This window comes from Salarias fasciatus, chromosome 5, assembly GCF_902148845.1.
Source record: "Salarias fasciatus chromosome 5, fSalaFa1.1, whole genome shotgun sequence".
Taxonomy (NCBI): Eukaryota; Metazoa; Chordata; class Actinopteri; order Blenniiformes; family Blenniidae; genus Salarias; species Salarias fasciatus.
In genome coordinates, this window is record NC_043749.1 from 28374801 (window position 1) to 28401372 (window position 26572).

General features: G+C 43.0%; 2 protein-coding genes across 2 annotated transcripts in view; one reads left to right on the forward strand and one right to left on the reverse strand.

Moving 5' to 3' along the window:
- Positions 1-26572, forward strand: part of LOC115388476 (V-set domain containing T-cell activation inhibitor 1-like) — a 208995-nt gene that overhangs the window by 142415 nt on the left and 40008 nt on the right. The gene's annotated exons all lie outside the window — the stretch shown is intronic.
- LOC115388316 (uncharacterized) lies at positions 5223-14474 on the reverse strand. Its single transcript, XM_030091391.1, has 5 exons — positions 13925-14474; positions 9890-10855; positions 9517-9681; positions 9128-9223; positions 5223-6116 (listed from the first exon to the last, which is right to left on the reverse strand). Exons 1-5 carry the CDS (start codon positions 13925-13927, stop codon positions 5796-5798), a joined length of 1551 nt encoding a protein of 516 aa, XP_029947251.1. The 5' UTR covers positions 13928-14474; the 3' UTR covers positions 5223-5795.

Consider the following 26572-nt stretch of genomic DNA (forward strand, 5'->3'; position numbering starts at 1 on the left):
TCCTTTAAAAAATAAAAGAGTAGTTTGGGTTTGTCCTGCAGGTGAGCAGAAATAAGGCAGATAGAGAAGTTTACTGCTGTTTGAATGAGGAGATTATGATGCTCAGTATGAGGCTGAAATGTTTACTGAAGCAGAAAAAAAAAACATTCCTGGACGTACACTTCATGCACGTCATGCATGTCAGGATTTAATCTGATTTGTGAATTTACAGAATAAATCAGTTTTATTCAGAGAAAGTTACTGAATAGAACTTTAACCTGCAGAGTGGTGAAACAGGCAGACGGCCAATCGAGTTAAAGTTCTGAGTGTGTGTGTGTGTGTGTGTGTGTGTGTGTGTGTGTGTGTGTGTGTGTGTGTGTGTGTGTGTGTGTGTGTGTGTGTGTGTGTGTGTGTGAACACGTTTTTCCGGAAATTCCGGTACAATGTGCCTTGTGGGGACATTTTTTGGGTCCCCATGAGAGGAAACAGTGTTTTCTTGACCATGTTGTTACTGAGAAAAGCAAAAGTGCAAAAACATTTCTTTAGGGCGATGCTTTGTTTTGGTGTGGGTTAGGGTCAGGAGTTAGATATGAATGGGAGTCAATGGAAGGTCCCCACAAGGATAGAAAGACAAAAGTAAGTGTGTGTGTGTGTGTGTGTGTGTGTGTGTGTGTGTGTGTGTGTGTGTGTGTGTGTGTGTGTGTGTGTGTGTGTGTGTGTGCGTGCGTGCAGTGAACCGGTCCGTCCAGCCAAAGGAAACACACAGAGTGTTTCCTCAGTGAGGAAGAGCTCTCCTCTAACATATAGAAACCTCTCCTCATCCTCTCTGCTCTCTGGACTCTGAACCAGGCTGCAGGAAGGTGCAGTGGTCAGCTCTTCAGCCTCACAGTGAGAAGACCCCCTGCTCGTTACCGGCTGGAGTTTGCATGTTCTTCCTCTGCATGTGTGGCTTTTCTTCTGCTGATTCTCTCTCTGATGGAGTCAACTCTGCAGTGGGGGCAGATCTCCTCTGGGGGGCAGCAGAGAGCTGTGACAAACAGATTCTAGAGCATCTTCCTCCCACTGAATGGTTTCATTCAGGAAAACATCCAGATGTTTAGGAACATTTCCAGAGTTTGTAAAGCTGGCAGAATTTGGGTCTTCATGGTTTTTATAACTTGAACAAAGTGAGTCAAGAAGCTGGAATCATTTCCTGAGAGATTATTGTTTAAATTATTGTGAGAGTTGAATGTCAAAGCGTCCGTTAGCTGTGTGAGCTGTAATCCAAGAGTTTCTGAGGTGAAGCTGCTGGCGCTCAGCCGAAGAGGTGAAAATGATTTGTAGCAGCTGCACAGCTAGTAGAACAGTCTGACGTATCAGTTACACAAAATGACATTTTAATGCTGGAAATTTACACAATTCTGAAATCAGAGGGGTTTTCAAACCTTTGAGGCTCAGGAGACTTTAAACAACACAGCAGTGTAAAAAGAGAGCAGAGGGTGAACATCAGGAGTGTTTTCAGGAACACAAAGATGAGGCTGTTTTCACACAATCATTAAAAAACTGAATGATTTGTGTCTGAGCTTTAAACTGACTCTGGGTAATCAGACCTGCTGTGTGGCTGCTCACCGTCACTGAGCTTCATTAGTCTGAATGTCAGTTCTGCAGCGTCTGTCGCTCGTTTCCTTCATGATCAAACCTCCACACTGCTCCTGCATCAGCATTTACAACAGATCCTGCAGAGATGGACTGAAAAGCTTCAGGAGGTTCAGAACTCCAGGTGAAAAGAACAGATTTTACTGATGAAGAAGCTTCTGCTGCTCAGTTTAAAGTCCACACTGAGACCTGATGTCTGCTTCAACACAGTTACTGTGGTTCATGTTCTCTTCTGGTCGCTTTACAAGAGAACAATCTGCTGGAAAAACCGTGTCTAGATTTTTATCAAAGGACTTCAAGAAGCCTCATTTGTCAGAAATAAACAGTTTCAGGTTTTAGCTGCATGAATTTCTGTTTGTTGTCACATCTTTAACATTTGAAGTAAAAAAAAAAACAGATTTTTCTGTCTTATTAAAAGCTTCTTTAGGTAAAAATCTAAAGGGGATAAAATGTAATTTCAAGTGTCTTGATTAAAGTAAATTTCTTTCTATCTGAAGTCGAGCATTGTGGGAAGATAAAGGTTGTTTAATTTTATTTAATTTTCCCAAACTTTATTTATTTCATATTTACATTTTTTAAATAAAGTTTTCTTCTTGTATAATATACAGGTCCTTCTCAAAGAATTAGCTTAATGTGATAAAGTTCAGTATTTTCTGTAATGTACTGATAAACATTAGACTCTCATATATGTTAGATTCATTACACACAACTGAAGCAGTTCAAGCCTTTTATTGTTTTAATATTGATGATTTTGGCCAAAAAGTAAAGAAAAACCAACAATCCCTATCTCAAAAAATGAGCATATTATGAAAAGGTCCTCTAAAGGAGCTTTAACCTGATCATCTGAATCAACCAGTTCACTCTAAACACCTGCAAAAGATTCCTGAGGCCTTTAAAAACTCCCAGCCTGGTTCTTTACTCAAAACCTCAATCCTGGGTCAGACTGCCGACCTGACTGCTGTCCAGAAGGACATCACTGACACCCTCAAGCCAGAGGGGAAGAACAGAAAGACATTTCTGAGCCAACAGGCTGTTCCCAGAGTGGGTATCAAGGCAGCTCAGTGGGAAGTCTGTGGGAAGGAAGAAGTGTGGCAGAAAACGCTGCACAGCTAGAAGAGGTGACGGACCCTGAGGAAGACTGTGGAGAAGGGCCGATTCCAGACCTTGGGGGACCTGAAGCAGTGGACTGAGTCTGGAGGAGAAACATCCAGAGCCACCGTGCACAGGCGTGTGCAGGAAATGGGCTGCAGGTGCCGCATTCCCCAGGTCAAGACACTTCTGAACCAGAACCAGCAGCAGAAGCTCCTGACCTGGACTACAGAGAAGCAGGCTGGACTGTTGCTCAGTGGTCCAAAGGACTTTTTTAGGATGAAAGCAAATTTTGCATGTCATTCGGAAATCAAGGTGCCAGAGTCTGGAGGAAGACTGGGGAGAAGGAAATGCCAAAATGCCTGAAGTCCAGAGTCCAGTCCCCACAGTCATGATGGTCTGGGGGCCATGTCAGCTGCTGCTGGGGGTCCACTGTGTTTTATCAAGGGCAGGGTCAATGCAGCGAGCTAGCAGGAGATTCTGGAGCACTTCATGCTGCATCTGCTGAAAAGCTTTATGGAGATGAAGATTTCATGTTTCAGCAGGACCTGGCACCTGCTCACAGAGCCAAAGCCACTGGTCAGTGGTTTACTGACCATGGTACTGCTGAGCTCCATTGGCCTGCCAACTCTCCTGACCTGAACCCCAGAGAGAATCTGTGGGATATTGTGAAGAGGATAGATAGATAGATAGATAGATAGATAGATAGATAGATAGATAGATAGATAGATAGATAGATAGATAAAAACTTTATTAATCTCCCAAGGGAGAAATTCCGGTGTCCAGCAGCACACAGATCATTCACATGCAAATAAATAACAACAGTACAATAAATACAAGTGCTCGGATCGTACTTAGGGCCAATCCCAATTCTACCCCTTACCCCTACCCCTTACCCCTACCCCTATGATATGCGCGTTCACGAGGCTTAAGGGCTATCCCAATTCTCCTTTTTGAATAGGGGTAGGGGTAAGGGGAAGGGCTATTTCACCCCTTTCAGCGAAGTCTGCATCGATGCTCCCTATTCTCTATAGGGGTAGGCGGAGTTTCACATTGGCCAGAAAAAAACAACATGGTGCCCACCACGGAGTCGCACAAATGTAAGATTGCTTTCTGTATACTATTTAAAAAGCTATAAAAAGTGTATTTGCTTCACTGAATTTATAGATAAACTAGCGTGACAGTGTCCCAGTCATGGATTAACGTTTTAGCGCTGCGCAGCACCGTTTCCAATCGTGAATTTGTAACTTCTTTAGAGCACTAATCACTGAATTAACGTCATCCTTTATCATGTTTTTAACGTAATATGTTAGACACAGGAACCCCCGATGAAACCCGACTGCTGATTCAGTTTAGAGCCGAGTTCCTCAATTAGCGGACCGCGGTCCACGACCGGACCGCGGCACACCTCGCTGCTGCCCCAGGGCAAATGTATGGAAAAAAAAAAAGAAAAAAAATCTTTCTTTAAACGCTCCATGTTCCGTGTGAGCACAGTTCTGCACCGCGCCGCTCTGTGCGTGTCCAGCGCACTCCGTCGCACCGCACTGCTCGGCAGTCCTCGGTATCGCCCCCCCCCCCCCCCCTCATAGGGCGCTGAAGTCCGGACCCATGCTTGTATATAAAAAGCAAATGTGGACCTTCAAGATTTGTATTTCAGGACCCCTGGTTTAGAGGTTAAAAAGGAAGAAAAGTTTTTGAAATCAAAATACAGCGCCAAAACACATTGGGAGTAAATTATATTATTCGTCTAAGCTATAATATGTCAGTAATAAAACGTGTTTATATAAATATATCTGTATTACTTTAGGAAATTCATAAAAGAAAATGGTTTGGAAGGGGAAGTTACAGCCCAGCAAGCTTCAAAAAAGTGGGAGAACCTCAAAAAGAAATATAAGGTAAATACCATTTTTAAAAAAATAAAAGTAATTTCTAATGTAATTTCTATCATTTCTAATATCCATAATTTTTTGTTGTTATAGGAGCGCGGCGGGGCTTAAAGGGCCAAGGGGTATCCCAATTCATAGTGCTGCAAAGATAGCCCTAGCCCTCAGCCCTATTCTAAAAGGGGTAGGAGAGTGATAGGGGTACACTGTAAACCCGGATAAGTTCAGAGTACTCAAAATGTTTGTGGAAACCGATTACCTCGAAATATTTAAGTTGGCAAACTACAATTTTCGAGTCAGCAGTTCAATAAAGATTACAATTTTCTCAAACTTAAAAAGTTTTCTATTTATTATTGTTGTATTTAAGTTTGGTGTACTTATATTAATTTATACAGTTCATGAACATTTCCATTACTAAAAACTTAAAAATGTTTTGTCCTTTATTTGTCCATTTTATATTTATTGAACCTAATTATGTTCATTAAAATGGATGCTCTCAACATAACTAATTCTGTTTTCCTCAACTTGAATTATTAAAACTCTAAACTCAAAGACTACAATTTTGCAGAACTTATGTTTCTTTTGAACAGCCTTCAATAAAAACACAAATTTTGAACATGTCATTCCTTTATTCATTTCAACTCTTTCATTAAAACCTGCAATCAGTGTGAATAGTTCAACAGCATTAACAGTGTTCTTAAAACCCACAGGAAGACAAACTGTTGCTGAATACCTACATTCTTAATGGACATTAACATGTCTGTCAACTTTTGTGGGAGACTGTGCAAATATCTCTGAACACCATAAGAAAACAGTGAGTTTTTGAAGTGATTCACAAAAATGTAACAAAGCTAATGTTCTGAAAGGGATATTCCCAAAATGTGTACATTTTCAAATAATGTTACAACAAACTTCTAATAGAATGAAAAATGTAACAAAATCAATAAAAAAAAAACAACCTGAAAATCAAGTCTTCTAAAATAAGGACAGCCATGGTAATACTTAAGTCATTGTGATTTTAAACTCTTTGCAACAGCAACACAACTGTGCTGTAAAAAAAAAGTGCAAACATATTTACCTGAGGCAACACTTGATACAACAGAAACCACCTGCTGTCAAGTTCTTTTTCTGCTTTTTACAACTCTTAAAAGAAAAAAAAAGCTGCAGAGCTGTAGTTCTCCTACTAGCACCTTGCAATGATGTCAACACTTACTGGAGCAGGTCATTTTTCAGAGCAAGTAGACGGGGTTTTAGTGGTTTGCCATCATCAAGACCCATCACCACTTTTTGGATAAATGTAAAAGTGCTGGTGAGTTTGCAGGGGTAGGCCAAATGCAGTACATACATCAACCCAAATACCAGTGTAAATGCATGTGAGAATGTGGGGATACTTCCCATCATCATGCTGTCTTCCACCACAATGGAGAAGCTGTCAGGAGCGAAGGGGACCATTTCTGAGGTGCTGTCATTGACGATCATGACGAGGGCAACAGGAGTGTCTGTGATGTCTGGCTCGTCCTTCTCCTCAGCCTAAAATATGTACAAAAAAGGTTTACATATTTACTTAAAAGGAACTAGATGGAAAAACAGCATCCCTCAAAAGCTGCTAGTGGCCTTCTGCCGCTGCTCTGTGGAGAGCACAATCACATACTGCTTCTGTGTATGCTACGGAAGCTGCACAGTGGCACAGAGAAAAAGCTCCCCAGAGTTGCCCAGGAGATCACTGCTTGTCCCCTCCTCTCTCTGGAAGAACTGTACAGTTTTCGCTGCATCAAGATAGCAGTGAACATCACAAAGGACACATCACACCCTGGTCACAGCCTGTTTGAACTGCTGCCATCAGGCAGACGATACAGAGCAATAAAGAGGTGGGACAGTGTGACTGTTTACAAGACGGAGGGAAGGGGGAGTAGTCACAGTGGAGTGCTGCAGTGAGTGCTGTCACCAGGATCGCACTTGACTCGGAAGCGCTGCGCACGCCGCGAATGTCTCCGCGCAGGCGCTTGGCTGTTCTGCTGCCTGCGCTCTCTGCCTGGTCACACATCGATTACACTCGGCTGGATCCGTCTGCTCTCAGTTTTCACATTTAAAGAGCATTTTAAAAATAACAAATGGCGCTCTCAGCGCTCGCGGCTCGCGTGAAAAATAGAACGAAGCGGCTGCAGAGCGCGAGCCGCGGCGCGCGTGACGCTCCCCTGCGCGTTGTGTGCGGGCAGATGGGAAGCGATCAGAAACTCCGTGTGCTTCGCTTCCGTGCACGGCGCTTCCATGTCCAGGGTGTTCCCCCTGTGAGGACAGCATGTGGAGCGTCTTTATGCAGGAAAACTAAAGTTTGCGTGAAAAAAGTCACAATTATTTTAATTTAACTTGAAATTCTAGGGGGGGGCGGGGGGTGACGGGGGGGGCGGGGCGCCCCCATAATATAAGGGTAGGGGAAACACTGATATGGATGTCTGCAGCTCGACTATGGATGTAAATTTCTCTCGAAGCACTGTTTGAATCAGAAAAGCATTCGGGGTGAGTATATTGTTCTACTTCGTTCTATAAAGAACGTGAAAACTGTTTAAATCAAACTTATCCTTTAAATCCCGTTGACAGCGCTGCCAGGTCTTCATCTGCCCATCCAACCACCAGACCCGCTCCAGTACTAATACAAAGCCTTCCCCAACAACTTATTATTATTGTTTTGTCTTTTCCAACATTTTTGGGAAGTTCACCGACCTGTACATAAGAGGAAACAATGAGAGACGACAGGGGGGATTTTTCTTTTCCCAAGCCATAAAACAGCCTCCGTCCAGGACTGTCAGGGTGTGAACTCCAAACTCTCCGCCTGACTCGGTTCTCCACAGAGCTGACACTTCATTCTGATCTGTTTCTGAGCGCCTCCCCCGCACTGCGCTCTGATCTGGCGGTCTGCCTCCGTTCTCCACGGAGCTCAAACACGCTCCACACTCGTTTCCACTGGACGCGACGTGAATTTTTCGCGCGATGAGATTACATACAAAGTCAATATAATGATGCGATTGTCACTCAATTTCGAGGGGCGGACGGCGAGCGATGACACTGTGAGCGGTCGGCGGCAAGCGTTTCCAGCGAAAAATCCGCGCGCCCTTTGACTTGCACTACACCTCTGCTCGCCACCCACAGCCCGGGCGTTCCATGCCTGTCGGTCGAGTTCAAATAACTGAACTTTTCAAGCAAATTGGCGCCAGGACAGCCTATCAGCATAGAGGTCTTCGCAGACATGCTGACTTGCAGGGCTCTGACCACACAGAACAGTTGGCGTGATGCCAAGGCGAGCGGCGTGCATGATTTCATTTGTTCACCGCGTCTGGTGGAACCGGCCGTCCAGGCGCAGCTCCTGCAGAGCACGGTGGAACTCACCGAGCTCAGACCGCCTCCGGAGGGCAGCATGCAGCCAGAAGCGACGCCGGCGCCTCGGCCGCAGCCGGAGCTGACTTCCCCATGCCAAATACAGAGCAGCGACGGTGGCAGGCGGAGCATCTCAATCTCAATCTTGTAAACCCTCTTCTCATATTCATAAAAACAACGCAAAGTGCTGAACAGTAAAAAAAAAGTCATATAAACAAAAAAGAGGAAAAACCGCACCACTGATGCACGAGAGAGAGAGAGAGAGAGACAGCCGGGTGCACACAGGACTGTGGGACAAACAGAAGAGTCCTGCCCACTGCTGCTGTGCAGGAGATGGTGGTGAGGAGGCTGTGATGTTTCTGCAGGATGTTTTGTGTTGCATATTTGTACCAGCAATAAAACTCGAGGGGGGGGGTTTTTTGTTGCGCGAATGAATTCATACACCAGCAATAAAGCTTGCGGGTCTAGCGCGGCGCGGTGTCAATTGTCGCATGAATGCAGTCACGTTAACCGCGTCCGGTGGAAACAGAGTATGTGCTCCTCTGTGGGGCTCCAGGCCTGGGGACAGCCCCTGTCCTGGGACTCTACACTCAGTCCGACTCCGACCGTCTCTCCTGCTGTAACAGCTGTCACGGCACTTCACTGTTGGTCGGAGTGAGGGGACGGGGCTTAGTGAGAGGTCAACTGCTCTGTCTTAACAACAGTCACTTAGTGACAGCAAAAAACAAAGACTGATTTTGATAAATAACTTCATAAAGTTTCTCCATTTACACAAACTAACGCCCGAAATTTAGCGCTGCCTCGATACGAGAGAAGCCAGTGAAGTGATCAGCGCATAGCTACAAAACCAATCAGATGCTTTGTCCAAAGTTTGAAACACTTAAGGCCAGCCCAACTCGCTCTGACTGGCTAAAACTCCTCAACATTGAGCACCACTGGTAGTTAGAACTGTCACTTAATAATTGGTTACAGAGAAGAAAAAAAAAAACCCAAAATATGTCCACGCCAGATTTCCGGCACTGTGCCGGAGGTCTTCAAGCCCTGTTAAATGATGCTTTGCAAATCCATGAAAAGATGATGATCAATAACAATGTTAGGAATAACTAGATTGTTCACATTTTGCTATAGATTGGCTGATTCCTGTGAGTCTATTAATTTGGATTGCTTACATTCCAGGTTTTGTAGAAATCTGGGTCATCTTCACACAGGTAAGCTGAAAGGGCCCAAAGAGCTGTGGTGCGCTTGATGTCAATATCCTGTATTTGCTGGAAGGAAAAGAAAAATTTACATTAAGTGCACATCCTGATGTTTGTTATCATGCTCTGCAGACCGTGTTTGAAGAGGGAAACTTCCAAAACCTGCAGGACAGGACCAGTTTGAGAACCGCTGCACTACAGTGTAGGATTGGCCTTCTTTATGTAAAAGCCGTGATGCAAACTGCCTCTTAAACTTAAATGAAACAAGCTTTTGCTGACTAATTTGTATAGCAGCGATATAGTGAAATTCAGTCTGCTATTATTTGCAGATCTTCAACGAACCAATTGCATGTCTAACTTACCTGATCATACAGCTTAAAGATGTTGCGCAGTGCTTCAGAGACCTTGCCAGTGCGTGCTGCTTTCTGTCTGTATATTGCCAGAAGTCGTGGTATGTGCCGGTCAAGCTCTGAGTAGAACTGGTTTCGAAGGTTTATGTTTGTGATTCGGTGGAATTCAGCATAAACCTAAAGAAAAAAACAAAACAAACAACAACAACATAAAACCATAAGGAGTGTGACAACCAACACTGTTGGTGAATTCAATATCACCATCCTGAATGTAATATGCTGTTATGGTTGTAGAACAATGGCAAACACTTGGGGGTCTTTATGAAACAAACAAACAGGATTAATAAAGAGGGAAAAAATTACAAACACTGGCAAACTGTTTTACCTGAGTTTCCATCTGAAGGGCTGGCCATCTCTCCAAAATGTCTTTCACTGGTGGATTTTCCTGGACAATCTCCTGACGACGAAGGGCAAAGGTTGTCTGCATCAGCTTTTCAATGAAGACTTTGTTCTTCTCACTCTTTGCCACTTCTTGCACAATCTGCAGTCTCATTTCTTCCAGACTAGCCTGGTTTTCTCCACGGGGAAAGTCTGGAAGGAAGTTTACTTCAGCTCGCCGAGCTCTTTTTATGTTGGAGTGGGGACTCTCTTTATCAGGGTTGTTCCTGCTTCTTTTTCCTGAGTTGATGGAAACTTCCAAGCATCCAGATCTGGCTAACTTCGTGCAGTAATTTCCCATCTTAAACTTCAGGCTCACCTTCCAGCCGTACCATCCACTTACACTTCCAAGTTCTTTTAGACAAGGATGTGTTCTGACAAGAGCTTCAGCTGCTGCACCAACATCTCTGTCACTAGGATAGGCTTTGTAGGCATGCATTGCCGCAGCCATTGTCTCCAGTATGTTGTGCTTCTGGGCCCTGTTTAATTTCACAGTCTTTCCAGATCTCTGGAATACATCATTTCCCTCTGCAAGGACATGTTCCACTTCGTAGGAAAAGGTAGGCACAGGGAAAACATCAGGCCAGGTCTTTTGGCGGTTGCTTACAGGCACATGAGGAAGGATGTCTGTGTCAGAACTTGCACAGGAGCTGGCGTCACTTTCTGACCTCACAACTCTCAATGTGCCCTTTTCTGGTAGCTCTTTAATATCAACCAGACAGCTGAGCTGTCCATCAAAATCAGGATCCTCGTACTGTAGAGTAAACTCAAAGTCCAGTTTTTCCTTGACTTTCTCTCTCAGAATGTTTATGAGCTCCTCCACAGATTTTGGCCTTTCAGACAGGGTTACTTTCACAGCAACATCCGTAGAAAGGTAAACACGAAGCAAGAATTTGTTGGCTGTGGACATCATCTGGGTTTTAGATCCATAAGAAACATGGAAAAAAAAATAAAAAGAAAAGTTACATGTAATCAATGAAAAGTAACTTCAACAACTTGGTAACACACGTTACATATTTTCAAGTAGTTAAATACCGTGGCCTATCAAGTATGCAACATTAAAACCACAGTCAATGTAAGAATTTGGTCAAGACAAATGTATTGGGTCCACAAGTCTGATATGAAGTCATGGAATGTGAACAGTCAAGATTGTTCTCAATGCAGCAGAATGAATCGTTTTGGCGTCAACAGCAATTTACCTGCAACACTGTAGGCAAAGAGGGGTGAAGTGTCATTTAGCTCTGACATAGTATGGACAGTTATGGTCCCAGGGAAAAGTTGATATGATCTTAGGTGTTCAATGTAGCATGACTTATGTGCTTGGCAAAGCAATGTGACATCATTATTTACAAGGAGGATATGTTCAATTTTTCTGAACTGTGGAAGTCCTCCCTCTTGTCCCACAGAAACAAACATGCCAGTGTTGTAAACTGTACCATCAACAACAACCTTGTCTGTGCTATAAATCATGCTGCTGTCTGTTTTTTGTTTGATGTGTTCTCTTGCAACCTCATGGAGAAGAGCAACACTGACAGAAGAGACATTTGTCGTCTGATGATGGGGTTTAAAGAATGACGGTGCGCTGAGGTAGTATGCCACCATATGCTGATGCCTTGTTGCAAGTGTTTTCAACACATTTTTAAAGTTTTTTGTGTCTTGTACCACACGCTTGAAAAAGCAGTGCTTGCCCTCAAATCTCATCGTCCACAGATGGACAAGGGGACCAAAACAGCGAATAAGTTGTGGGTAATGTTCAATGAAGTGATGCTTAGGACGCAGTCTGAACTCAGGAAAGACCTCCAAAAGCATTTGTCTGTGATCCTGTATTTTTGTCTGGAGGTACTGAATTGATTCATCACTGAATGCAGGAGAGAGGATCAACCCCACAATCTCTTTCAAGTCCATCAGTACAGTCCAGGCATCATCTCCCTCAGGAACTATATTACCTATTAGCAATGGAAGTAATCTTAACAATGTGCCATTTTCATGACCATTACCTCCAATGGTCTTCTTTGTAGCAAAGTTCCTTGAGATTGGTTTTGGTTTGTCAATCTTGTCTGTGTGTTGGTACGGAAATGACAGAATCTTTCTGTTTAAATGATCAAGCGTAAAATATTTGCGTCGAATCATCTCCTGGATACACAGTGCCAACTCCACAGGTACAATACCTTCAAAGAGATCATGGAGGACATCAGGTGGAAAACCAGTGGTGGTATGAAAATACTGCAAATTCTCTCTTAGGATACATTTTCCACTGACACCAAGATGACTTTGCCCACTGCCCTGAAGAACATCTTGCACATTGCTGTCATGACTGGCTTTTGTTCTCAAGCTAAACTCACCATCGTCAACATGATAAGTCTGAATCAAGTCTCTTGTAGCATTGCAAAATCTACAAATGTAGCCTGATCTGAAGGACTGTGCAAAGCCTGCTAATGCATGAGCTGCTAAGTTGTCAGAAACAACACAAAACACAGTACCCCGAACTGACTTGCCAAGACATTCAATGAACACACCATCTTGTTCAAGAGTGCGCAAGTCTTGAATCAAAGGACCAAGGGCTCTTTCATAGCCACACTTCTGAAGATCAGGTACCTTGCATTGTGCTGCAAGCTGAATCACATGCAATGCCGATCGATATTTACATGGTAGATCAGCAAACACCCAATACACAGAGCATAGTTTGTGTATTTTTCTTGAAGTGCCCAGAGGATTTGCAATTTCGATGTCATCAATGTACAAAATCAGTGGCAATGACAGCTCTGGAGAACTCAACAAACTATTTTCTTGGGAATATGAGCCATCACGATGGCTCTCAAATTGACCTTTTTCTGAGATCTTAGTTTCCTTGAGTTTGTCAATGATATCCGTATGTTTAAACATTTCCTGGATCATCTGCAGTACCGGGACATAGACTACTTTGCACCCAGGCTGTACCTCATACTGCACTGGCATTACCACAGGGAAGTTTTTTTCAACATACGTCTTTCTGCGTTTACTTGAGGACAACTCCTGACCCTTTGCCGTACTACTAGCAAATATATTGGAGTCTCTCACACATTTCACCAAATCATTTAACATGGCTTCAGTAGGAGAGATTTGATACTTCAGTAGTACTTCTTGAATACTGTCTTTTAGAAGAGGCTGTGACAAGGTGAATATCTCAGTCAAATGATCAACAATCTCCTGAGTTGCAACGTTAGACACATGGAGTACAGTTTGCATTTTGAGGAACAGCGAGGACAAATTATGGTGTAATTGAGCTCTTAACTGGCATGTGTCACTTTGACTGTCAGCTTCAGAAAATGTAAATGTGTCTTCATGCTGACTCTCAAAAAGATCCTCATCATTGGTGCCAGGAGTCTCCATGACAGAGGCTCTATCCTTTTCTATTGACACAATGTCATCACAAAAGTCTAGGCTGCCTGCATGTGCTCTACTCTTGTGTGCATTAAAAGATGAATAGACGTTTGTTTTGTAAGTACAATTTTTAAATGGGCATTTAACATTCTCATGTTTTTTTAAGTGTCCTCTTAAATGACTGAACAGTGCCACTTCAGAGTAGGGTTGTTTAGAATTACACAAGTGACAGGTAAAAAAGGAACGCCCAATATGTGCTTCTTCACTCGCGCTTGTGCTAACTGTGTCTTTGTGAGATCGAGACAGATGTATTTTCAAAGCATTGAATGATGGAAATGTGCAAATGCAAGATTCATACAAACATGGCAAAGGACTAACACTTGAGTAGAGGCTATGTTTCAAACGGTAGTGCCTGAATAACTGTGCTCTGGTGCCTGAAGAGACTGCACACAACCTGCACTTCCACTCCATCTTCTGAATCTTACCACTTGACTTAAAACTTTTTGGATCAAATTACAGATTCAGTTTGACATCAGAAATTTCTACTCAATCTTTAACCACTGGCAAGAAAACAAAAAGTCTTCCTGTGTTAATCTTATGTGTAGACTAGTGCTTAGCTTACCATAAAAAGATCGGTGTTATCTTGCGCTGTTTATTTGTTCCTGTGGAAAATAAAGATGAAATGTGTTATAATGCATAATATATAACAACGCATCTTTTCAAATTAATCTTACATGATAAAAAACTTATAAAGAACATACTTTAATTTGGATAAGCTTAAAAACAACTTTGCTATGAATTTGCTATTTACAGGTCAAAGAGGCTCTGGAACAAGGAGACTGGAGATAAAGTAATGCACACCCATACACTTCTACTTATCTTACTATACACATCAAAAACAGCTCAACCCGTGTTTTAGCCCATGCTCTGACTGTCCTGTTTAACTTTCTTCTGCTGTGACGTCCTTTTTCTGACAGTTTAGCACCAGTGTCCAACATGACTTCAAAATTTATCTAAGAAATTCCTTTCAGCGGAGAAAAACACGGATCTCTTCTCATTGCTAAATTTCACTAGCCTGCGAGGTGTTGTCACAGTGAACAAGTGCCATTAATCAATGTGTCCAACCTAATCGGAATGTGGAGAAATAGCATTTAGAAGTAACCTACTCAGACGCTGTTAATCTTAAATTGTGGATTACAATCAGATATCTCTAGCACAGCCCCTTTAAAGGATAAGTTCGGTTTAAACAGTTTAAACATTGTTTATAGAAAGATGTATAACAATATACTCCCTCAGAAGGGGTTTCTGATTCGAACAGTGGTCCGGGAGAAAGTTAGATCCATAGTCGAGCTGCAGACCTCCGTATACTGTTAGCCATTTGGGCATGTGTGGCGCCGGCTCCCAAAATGGCTTTAATCGTCCAAAAACTCATTAGTTTCACCAATATATCCTCATGGTCCGCTCACGCCTCTACTCCACCACAGCCTGGTGTCGCAAAATACATGCTGTTGCGGTTTTACAGATCTCTGAAGTGAATACAGTGATCTGGAAGTAAACTTAAGTACATTCACCAAAGAAGAAGAAGCAGATCTGCTTCTTCTTCTTTGGAGCGGGTGGCGACCAACAACTTTGGTGCACAGCGCCACCTACTGTGTGTCTCGGTGAATGTACTTAAGTTTACTTCCAGATCACCGTATTCACTTCAGAGATCTGCGAAACCGCAACAGCATGTATTTTGCAACACCGGGCTGTGGTGGAAGAGAGGCGTGAGCGGACCATGAGGATATATTGGTGAAACTAATGAGTTTTTGGACGACTAAAGCCGTTTTGGGAGCCGGCGCCACACATGCCCAAATGGCTAACAGTATACGGAGGTCTGCAGCTCGACTATGGATCTAACTTTCTCCCGAACCACTTTTCGGATCAGAAAATCCTTCTGAGTGAGAATATTGTTATACATCTTTCTATAAACGATGCGAAAACTGTTTAAACCAAACTTATCCTATAACATCTTAACATAAGAATCTTTGACAGTTTTACAGAAAGTACAATAGCTGACATGACTTGGCAGAACAGTTCTTTGGAAGAGATCTATGACTGTTAGAGGGGAAAAAAAGATCTTAATGGCTGCATCATGTGTGTCAAATGTCAGCTTGGCATCATCAGACAAACCTGCATCATGTTATAATTAACATCAATTAAAGTGCTGACATAACTCAACCATAAATGGCGTTCTCCCACAGAGTAAATGCTACGCTGGATAAAAAAAAAGAAAAAAAGCTGTCAGTTTTCAGACAAAACTAAGGTCTTTAACAACCGTCAGTATGGGGGTTATGTGTAAGTCTTTTGAGTTATTTTCTGAATAGGTAAAAATGTTGATTTTGTCAATATCAATTACATAGGCTATTTTTAAACAGGCTGTAGTCACTCATAATCACAGATTTTCTTATTGAATTTAAGCGCATCTAGATTGCCTGAACATTAAAAAATTGATAAGTTTGACCCATGAACGACTGTGTATTATATGGACAACAATGCCTAATTTCATCATCAGGAATTTGATACTAAATAACAAACAGTAACAGTTGTCGTAAAAAGAGAAAATATTGCACTGCATATGTTAAGATAATAATCTTGCATCATGTTGAAAAAGAACTCAAATACTAACATTACTTACTTATAAAAGATCTCTGAAGGATCAGATGAATCTGTTGAGTGAAAAAATATAGTATTACTCCATGTGTTTAGATTATTCTAGTGCTATTCTCACGAATACACATTTCTCAGCAAGAAGAATGCCAATTTCTGATTCCACAATTAAAAATCTTAGGTTTTTGAAACAAACACAAGTACAGTTAAAGTAACATTCCAAATGTCAATCATGCATTACCATCTTTTCAGTTCATTTTTATTTGTATTTAAAGTGTTGAAAAATTTGACAGGTCAGTTGACCATTTTGGACAAAAAAACTCATTCATTGATCTTTAGACACCGATCACAGGCAAAATTACATGCATTAAATTAATGAATAATATGGCCAAAATTGCAGCAATTCATATTTAGCTTTATATATCTAATGTTTCACGTGTAGGTGACCTTGATTCTTGATTTCCCCTTCTAAGCATCCACTTAAGCCTAAAAGAAAAAAAGGACAAGATTATGAAGTAACAAGCAAATATACTTCCCTTCATCAACACCAAATATCCTAAAAATATTATTTTGCCACAAATCAACAATATTATGTTGTAAATGTCCTAAAACAAACTAACTACGATTTAAAAAGGCTTTCTAGCAAAGCAATCAATTTTATAAAAGCATAAAAGGGCACGCTGTAAGCCTGTCAATTTTCATCAAACTGAACAGACACGCCCCTTTGTTGAAGATGCTGCCGAAAAATACGTAGTTACACGGGTTGAACTGACGAAGCACCGCTGGACTACAACTTAAGTGAAAGTCGACGGTCGAGAAGCAAATTTGGCAGATACACACAGCCCAGTGTTTAAGCTTGCTATCTACCATGTACAGCCACACACCACGCCTCAGATGATTCGGTGCAGTTACTGTCCACTCAGACGGAACCTTTTTTTTTTTTACTGAGGTCAGGAGAGCAGTTTGTGTGACTGAGAGTGAAGCTGAGCTGAGAGCGCCCTCGGCTGGATGAAACGGTCCACTGCTCTCGGCATCCTGACACGTTTTCTACTCAAGTTATTTAACATTAAAGTATTCATTTGCTATTCGGTTACAGATATTTATCCCCATCCCCAATTTACAATTCAAATTGGTGCTTTCCAACAACTGGCTGGCACTACATGGGGAAAGGAAAAATCATAACTTAGCGCATGAAGTACCCCCCTCCCCCACCGACTAAATGCATGGACTCACAGCTTTCATGTCGTTACTGCCCAATTGACGATAAACTAAATGGCATAACAGTTCACGTGAACTTACATAATTGATACGACCCCTCTACATTTGGTGAGCACAGAAATCACAATAGCCATAATATAAGGGGGGAAAAACACTGACTGAGAGAGCAGTCAAAATGGCCACGTGTCTATAAAAGTATATAAAAAACATGCTTACCAGATGAGGACACACAGTATGAACAATAAAAACAAACTAAACAGAAGTTCCAATGGCTGAGAGAGACAATTACAGGCTAAACTTGCCATTATTCGCAGCTTAAATACACCAGGAAGTGTGGCAAAAATGGCGGATAACGTGGCGCGGTGCTATGACCTCGCACTACGCTTACAACTGAAAGTTCATACAAATGTTTAGCGTCAATAGATAAACTATCTGGAGTTAAAAACGCATATCACAATTATTTTTTTAATTTTATGAAGAAAAAAAGCGTTTTTCATACTTACAAATTGTTCCACGTGCAGACTCCGTCTCTACAGACAAGCAGCCATATTGAGAGAAACGTCTGTTTGATGAAGCGTCATGACGTCACTGTACGTCTCCTTAAGTACTTGAAAGTAATAACTAAACTTATTGTGTAAACTTAAAAATGTCACATCAATCAAAATTAAAACTGCATAAGTTTTTCAGAGAAATAAAACATATTGAGTTCTGCTAACTAGATAACACAATTTAAGTACAGCGTAATCATTCTTTATAAGTCAGCAATACTGTTCGGGTTTACAGTGTAGGGCTAAGGGCTAAGGGGTAGGGGTAAGGGGTAGAATTGGGATTGGCCCTTAGTTTGGCTCAGGCACATCTGTTATACAGCCTGATTGCTGAGGGGATGAACGACCTCTTGAAGCGCTCAGTTCTGCAGCGCAATGACAGGAGCCTGTTACTCCGCTCACTTTTTTGAGCTGCAACTGTGTCGTGCAGTGGATGTTTGGAGTTCCTCAAGATACTCTGCATTAGAGCCCCCATCCTCTTCTCCAAGACTGCTCCAACAGAGTCCACCTTCCTCCCCATCACAGACACACACCTCCTGATCAGTTTGTCCAGCCGATTGCTGTCTCTTTTTGTCATACTGCCGCCCCAACAGACAACCCCAAAGAAAACAGCACTTGCAACAACAGACTGGTAGAAAATGTACAGCATGTCACCACACACGTCAAAGGATTTAAGTCTCCTCAGGAAAAACAGCCTGCTCTGTCCTTTCTTATACAGGGCCCGAGCCTGCTCCGACCAGTCCAGTTTGTGGTCAAGGTGCACACCCAAGTACTTATAGGTGTGAACAACCTCAATACTCTCTCCGTCGATGATGACAGGTTGATGAGAGGGCTTCCTGCCAAAGTCAATGATCATCTCCTTCGTCTTAGAGGTGTTCAGAATAAGACCATTGTCCCTGCTCCAGGTGGTGAATCCCGTGATGAGCTCCCTGTACTCCTTTTCATCCCTACCCTTCACACATGCCACAATCGCAGTGTCATCTGAATACTTCTGCACATGACACGCAGCAGATCTGTGAGCAAAGTCAGCAGTGTACAGTGTGAAGAGAAAGGGGGATAGTACAGTCCCCTGCGGTGCACCAGTGTTGCTCATCAGGGTCCCAGATACACCCCCCCCGAGCCGGACGTATTGTGACCTCAGAGTCAGGTAGTTGTGGATCCAGCGAACAAAGAGAGGATCCACTCCCATCCTCTCAAGCTTCCCCTTCAGTAGCTGAGGCTGGATGGTATCAAAGGCGCTTGTAAAGTCGAAAAACATCAACCTCACATAGCCTCCAGCTCCCTCCAGAAAGGAGAGCGCCCGATGGACCATAAACAAGACCGCATCATCCACTCCCATGCTGTCCTGATAGGCGAACTGAAGGGGGTCCAGCCCCCCCTCCACTTGAGGTTTGAGCAGCCGGAGCAACAGCCTCTCAAAAGTCTTCATTACCACGGATGTTAGGGCCACTGGTCTGTAGTCCTTCATCCCTGCAGGCCTTGCCACCTTGGGCACTGGGACAAGGCATGAGGTCTTCCACAACGCAGGGACACGTCCAGTCTGAAGACTCCGATTGAAGATGGTTTGGAGAGGCACAGCCAGCTCTGACGCACACTCCTTCAGCAGCCGTGGTGATATCCCATCAGGCCCTGCAGCTTTCCGTCCATGGAGCCTCCTCAGCTCCACACGGACCTCCTCCACAGTGAAGGCCGGCGCGTCAGCAGAGGTGGAGCAGCCGCTGGATGGTGAGGAGGAGCAGGTCACAGCAGCAGAGGTGGAGCAGCTGCTGGGTGGTGAGGAGGAGCAGGTCACAGCCGCAGAGGTGGAGCCGCTCCCAGGTGGAGAAGAGGAGCAGGTCACAGCAGCCGAGGTGGAGTGGCCGCCGGGACCGAGCCCGAGGGGTCCAGCTGCAGACCTCCACTCTCAGGACCCGGAGCTCCACTCTCAGGACCCTTCCCTGCAAACATCTCACCTCCACTCTCAGGACTGGAAGTTAATAGAAATATGAAAAGGCATGACTATGATCATGAGTACTGTCATGATCCCCTTAAAACAGTATTGTTCTTTGCTGCATTAGTTTACTGCAGATAATATTTTGATGTAATTGACTATATGGACAGCTGTTAGACTGCATTACATACTTTTTGAAACAATACATCTGTGTAAATGAAAAAAAACTCTTCTACACTGAAACCTATTTGAGTTGTCTTTGCTTCAATAGCATTATTGTAAATGTAGTTTCCTGCAGTGTTGCAGCTTTTAATATTGTTTTAATTCAACTAATTTCATATAGGCATATGTTTATACGTATATATATTTTGTATAGCGTTTACAATTCTTATACCTCATAATTCATCTAATAATTCCTCCATATTGTTTGTGCTGTTCTTACCTTGTGTTGTTGGACCACATGGATTTGCCACTGGAGGATGTGAGGACTGATTAAGTTGTGTATTCAATTCACTGGATTGCTGAATATCTAGTTGCATGATCGAGATTGCCTATAATCCCTGTTCCAGGAGAAAACAGACACGAAACAAACTTCCAAGTTGTTTTATTTTTCTTTGCGCTCGCAGTATGCTATGTACCCTCCTTTGTCCATGATCTCTTCACAAAAGACACACATCTCCAATGTTGTATAACAAAAACTTAAAAAGCTCCAGAATCACTTCTCTTTCCTCTTCACCAAAGTCCAGGGTGGAGTGAAAGAGGTTTTCCAGCTGTTGCACAGCCTCCTCAGTGCATGATGTGTCGTCCATGCTCAGACCGTCAGGCACCTCCACCCTGGCTGCTGACAGCTGTGGGTTCATCTCCACCCATTCTGCTGCTTTCTTGCAGTGCTCCACAACTCGGGCCACCACACTGGTCTAAAGAAAATTAGAAGCGTCAAGTTTTTGTCAAGACATTAAAGGTCAACTCACAAAATGTAACAACATGGAAGTGGAGGTCAGGCCCACCTCTTCTTCAGTTGTCTCCATCCCCTGCACAACTGGAGCAGCTGTTTGTTGACAACTTTTCTTCCTCTCTTCAGCCTTAAAAGGCTGTACTGCATTAAATAAAAGCACAGTTCACAAAATCAGTTAATGAATCATGTCCAGGGATGGGAAACCTGACATAACATTGACTAAAAACAACAAATAAATATTGAGACAAAAGGAATGCAGACTGACCTCTGCAATGCCATCCAATTTTCCCTTCAGGCGAAAAACTGGTGGCACCTCAGCTGCCAGAAGGGATTTCGACTTGAATGGAAAATGAGCAAACATCTTGCCATGGCTACAACAGTAGGTAAAACAATTAAAATTACACGTGCTGCCCTGAAATTAGTCAATTCTGGCAATAAGTAAGAGAATGGGAAGACAACAGGACAGATGACATTTCAATGTGCAAATCATCAGTCATATCAGTTCAATCAAATTATGGCATCCTACCTTCCAAGATCAAAGTGTTCCATGAGCATGACACACCACCATTTTCACAGGGTTTGCTTGTTTGCCTACAAAAAAATTCGGACATATTATTCCATATAAATCAAACAATCAATTAGGTTACTTTTCTGAATAAGCAGGTGAATAGTGTGTACAAACACACTGAAAAATATAGTATGCTTACCTTTAAATGAAATGCCACCTTTTTTATGTGATTCTATGTGGCTCTGCAACTTGAACACTTTCAGGTTTGAACTTGAGGCACAGTGGAGAGTGAAACTGCTTGCAGCAGGTCCTGCAGCGTTCGATTTCTGAGTCCACTCTGATAACTGAAATATGCATCTGTAAGAGAAATTATGTCGTGATCAGTAAAACAAAATTTAATAAAAATATATGGTGACTCAGTTTTCTTGGCTTTCTAGCAGGAAGACTGCATGATTAAGTGAGCACTACCACGTACACAAGACAACTTCGACATGTTATTAATATGCCCCGGACAGAATAATTTCTATCCAAATGCTATTTGCAAACGGCAGTGAAAGCCTTCTGATGTAAAGATAATCACATAGACAAATATAAATAATATACACAGTGCTTTTGTGCTTTCAGAGGCTAATAAAATTACCGTGGTCAGCGCTAGCCACCGTTAGCCTAACTACCATTACGCTACAAATCACGGTAAAGTGGAAACTCTATAAGTTCACGGGGCAATGTACAGTGTGCAACGTCACGTTCTACTGAATAAAGGCAATTTTTGTTTTTGTATAACGAAAAGGTGTCGCTTGATATTTACTCACCTTTCCGTCTCCACACAATGAGAAATACGTGCTTCCGGTGTTCTCTTTTCCATTTTTTTAATGCTTCTTATCAACTTCCGGTCCTGAGAGTGGAGGTGAGCTGTCTGCAAGGGAGGGTCCTGAGAGTGGAGGTGTGGGTCCTGAGAGTGGAGGTCTGCAGCCAGATTGTCGTGTGGGTATTTCTGGCGTAAGTATTATGGGAATGGCTAGTGTGACGTCACAAGTCACTTCCGGGTCCAAGGCTTCTAGCGCGCAATGTAAACACAATGGCTGCTGCCAAAGAAACGGTCACTTTTTTCACGGTAACAGTGAATTTTGCTGACTTTCCAAAGTCAGTGAAGAGGGGTTTAAACTCTTACAACTCAAACCGAGTTGTAAATATTTCTGTGGTGACAGGTGGAAGTCTGAAATGGAAAGCACAGGCTTCAATGAAAAACAACATTTACGAGGTTGAGGTGGGTGTAAGTGGCTAGCTAGCATTAACACTAGGGTGTCAGTCGTTGCGTCAAGCTGTGTAACTTAACTATTAATTAATTAGCAATGTTAGAATCGGGTTCTGTCTGTCTGCGGTTTTAGGACAACTTACAGTTTATTGTAGAAGTGTCATCCAGGGAAATAATTTTAAACCAAACCTCAAACACGCCATAAAGCAGAAGCAGCACACATTCAGTACAGGGTAAAAAGTAAAATAATAATAATAATAATAATAATAATAATAATAAAAAGCCCTTACAGAATATCTAATAATATCCCCCCTTGTGGGATTAATAAAGGATTATTAATTTTGGGTAACTCCGCTGGGCCGTCCTGCCACGGAGAGGAGGCAGTTTTAACAGTGAGAGAAGACACACAGCTGCTGCAGAGCAGCTTCAGATCCAGCGGGGGAAACGCTGCTGTTTAACCCTGAAAAGATGTGGGACTTTATTTTGTCCTGTGCTGTTTTACACAATATTGTACTGGCCGATAGAGTTACTTTTGATGCGCCGGCGCTACGAGAGGAGCTGATGTGGGAACCAGCAGGACCTGAAGAACCGCGACTGACACGTAAATAAACTCTAAAGTTTAGCAAATAATTTATTTAATCAGTGATGTGATGCCAGCAGCCTAGAAAATAATATTAGCTAAAGGGAGATTAAACACAGAGGACGTGTAGCCAAAAATTTTATTTAGACTTCTATAAATTGTGTTTAATTTAAGCAGCACCGGGAGCGGGGGGCACGCGCCGCCCTCGTGGACTGAGTCCCGGTTCCGCTCCGTCCTGTGTCCCGCTCGGTCAGGGGTCCTGCTCAGGACCGGGTCCGGTGCTGGGTGTGTGTGTCTCGGTGGGACCGTCCCCGCTGTGGGGAGGAGACCTGGCTACGGTGCTGCTGCTGTCTGGCTCTGAGACATAATTAAATGAAACAATAAAAATCTGATCTATATAACGTGAGTCCGCCTCATTATTTGTAATATCAGTAAAATAATATAATGATGTAATATCGGAGGAAAGCAGTAGTAGGAAATGGTTTTGTTGACATCGTTCCTGTTGTTACAACACGGGACACAGCACTGCACCATCGCACCTTTGGACACGGAAGTGACGTATTCAGCTTCGATGACGTAGCTACTAGCCATCCCCATTTCTCTTCAGGTCTTCTTCTTCTTCTTCTTTGGAATAATTGCGGTAGGCGACCAACAACTTAGGTGCATACCGCCCCCTACTGTATCTCTTGGTGAATGTAAATCAGAGGGCCTGGATCCGCTGTTGTTAGAAGCTAGAAGGCGCTGAGTCGCCAACTCGAAATCTGATTGGTTGAAGCAACTGTCTGATTGGTTGAAGCAACTGTCTGTTTGACGCTTCACTTTACTTCACTGCGCCATCGGGAACGGATAGCGAAGGCCTCGGGCAGATTTCTTTGACCCTAGCAACAGATGATGCCTGAAATCTGATTGGTTAAATGATTTAATATGAAAAAAACATGTCTGGAAGCAGCACAACCACGGGGAAACTATGAAAGGAACTGGAACATACCGTTTGGAATCATTTATTAATTATTTATGGACAAAATATAATTTACATCAGTCTGTAATTCAGATAATTTTTAGGCCAGCAGAGAAGGCTTTGCAGGCCCTGACGGCCCACCACTGCTAAAAGACCTCCTGACCGTAGGCAGTCTCATCACAAATGGTTTGTATGATGGTCTGAGGTGTATAAGATTGTGGTCGGACTTTCCAAGGGGAGGCAGAGACACGGCAGAGTAAGCAGATCTTACATTCACATAACACAGGTCCAGAGTGTTGTTATGTCTGGTTGGACACTGCACATATTGAGTGAAGCCGCCTAAATGAGGGCTCACATCAACATGGTTGAAGTCCCCTGAAATAATGATGAGCGCCTCTGGATGTGAGGACTGGATCCTGGACACCGCCTCCTGGATGACGTCACACGCTGACGTCGCGTCCGCACGCGGCGGGATGTAAACAATAATGGCGGCGACCAGGTGAATCTCCCTCGGGAGATAATATGATCTTAATCCGACCGCTAGGAGCTCAACATCACGGGTACAGATTTTATCTTTCACCGTGATGTGACCGGGATGGCACCACTTGTTGTTGACCAGCGCGGCAAGTCCTCCATCCCTCGCTTTCCCGCAGGATTCCGCCGCTCTGTCCGCTCGAACGAGTGTGAAGCCGGGGATGCTAACAGCGGAGTCCGGCAGGGTCTCATTCATCCAGGTCTCCGTGAGCAGATATAACAAAGCTTCCCGGTAAGCACTCTCGCACTTCATCAGGGCTTCCAGCTCATCACGCTTGTTGGGCATAGAGTTTACGTTACCCATTATAATAGATGGCACAAAGGGCTTGTATCTCCACCTTTTAGCTTTTAGCTTAGCGCCGGCTCGGCATCCTCGGAAGGGCTTCTTGATCTCGCGCGGGATCGGATGCTTGATTCCCCTTGATGTGCGCCTCAGCTCAAGGAGCTCATCCCTCGAGTACTTGTACCAGCACATTCCAAAACAGAACAACCACCAAAAACACAAAAACACAAAAAACACTACCGCTGCTCAGACTTGCTGCCACCGCAGTTGGCGCATGCGTGCCACACACACACACAGGCTGATGGAATTCACGAATGAAGGAAGTAGAGAGTCAGCAGACCCCCCACTGTGGATGAGCTTCAGGCCGCTATCGAAGCATCCTGGGCCTCCAGAACCCCTCAGCAGAGCCACAGGCTGGTTGCCTCCATGCCACGCCGCACTGAAGCATCATTTCTGCAAAAGGATTCCAGACCAAGTATTGAGTGCAGAAGTGAACATAATTATTTGAAGGTTGACTTTTTTAGTTTTAAAAACACTTTTCTTTTATTGGTCGGATGGAATATGCCAATTTTTTTGGATAGAGATTGTTGGTTTTTCTTTACTTTTTGGCCAACAAAAACCAACTGTGATGGTTTTTACTTGAATAACAGCAGGAATGTGTGTGTGCTGTCCTCTCTGGTCAAACACTGGGATGTGTGTATCAGCTGATTAAAAGGTTATCACTGAGATAATTTCCTAATATTCAATATTTAATACTCTGAGGTTTCAGGCAGGTTGACAGCAGGACAGATTTTACTAAAAATCTCCACAGTTTTACAGCTTCTCTGGATTTCTCTATTTGCCTCTCATTCACTGTATTTAAAGGCTAAAATGATCAAATCTGCTCATGTTTGACCATCAATACTCTTTATTTCCGGAGGTTCCATGTAAATCATCAGGTGTGATCAGAGGATTCATTTAATCTGATCAGGATCCATTCAGTCTGAAATCAGGAGAAGCTGGAAGTGAAGAAGAGATCAGTCTGAGCTGGAGCTGTGAAAATGGAGCACAGGAAGAAATAAAGTGACTCAACTCATCAAGCTGCTGTTTGAAAACAAACTGAGGGTGAATTCCAAGAGAGTGCTGCCAGATTACCATCAACAAACTGTCACCTGTGAGAGTTTATTGTCGCTGTTCATTCACTGACGGTAAGTTTAATTCTTTAGTGCAGTAAAAGTCATAAAGTGAGCTGCTGACACACTTTCAGATTAACTTCCTGATGTGATGCAGCACTCCGTCCTGATCCACTGGTGGAGGATTCAGGAAGTTCCTCTCCTCTGGGAATAAAACCAGAGATCACTGCAGTTTTTCTCTACGACTGTACTAGTACTGGTAAATAAATAATGTTTCTGTCAGCTCCTCTGCTGTTTGCTATAGAATTCTAAAGCCTCATGACTGATCAGATCCTCTGGATGTCTCCACCCTGCAGTGAAGAGAGAGGAGCCTCCACTGTTTGCTCCATCCAGATGTTCTGAAGTGGATGATCAGTGTTTAGAAATGATTGATCAGTCAGGTGGAGGAGAAGGTCCCACGACTGAACTCTGACTCTATTTTAAGTTCCTCATGATGTTATGTTTGTATTCTGGTAACAAATAAATCGAGAACCTGCCATGGAAATCATCTGTTTAATCAAGTACATCAAGTAGTGATAAAGCATGTTGATTTTTATCTGCAAAGTAGGATTTTTTTAGTAACTGAAATAAACCAGAAGTATAATTAAGCTCATTATGAGCACACTAAGAAGATATTAAAAGTATAAATCTTGTATATTCTTTCGATCTGCTGTGGAGAAAACAATCTTCTTATCAGCAGATCA

What these genes read in the sequence shown, in the direction of transcription:
- LOC115388316 (XM_030091391.1), bottom strand. An exon ending in TCTTTAAGCTGTATGATCAG is followed by an intron (nt 9,224 to 9,516) that starts GTAAGTTAGACA and finishes TTTTCCTTCCAG; the next exon opens with CAAATACAGGATATTGACAT. An exon ending in ATTTCTACAAAACCTGGAAT is followed by an intron (nt 6,117 to 9,127) that starts GTAAGCAATCCA and finishes TACATATTTTAG; the next exon opens with GCTGAGGAGAAGGACGAGCC.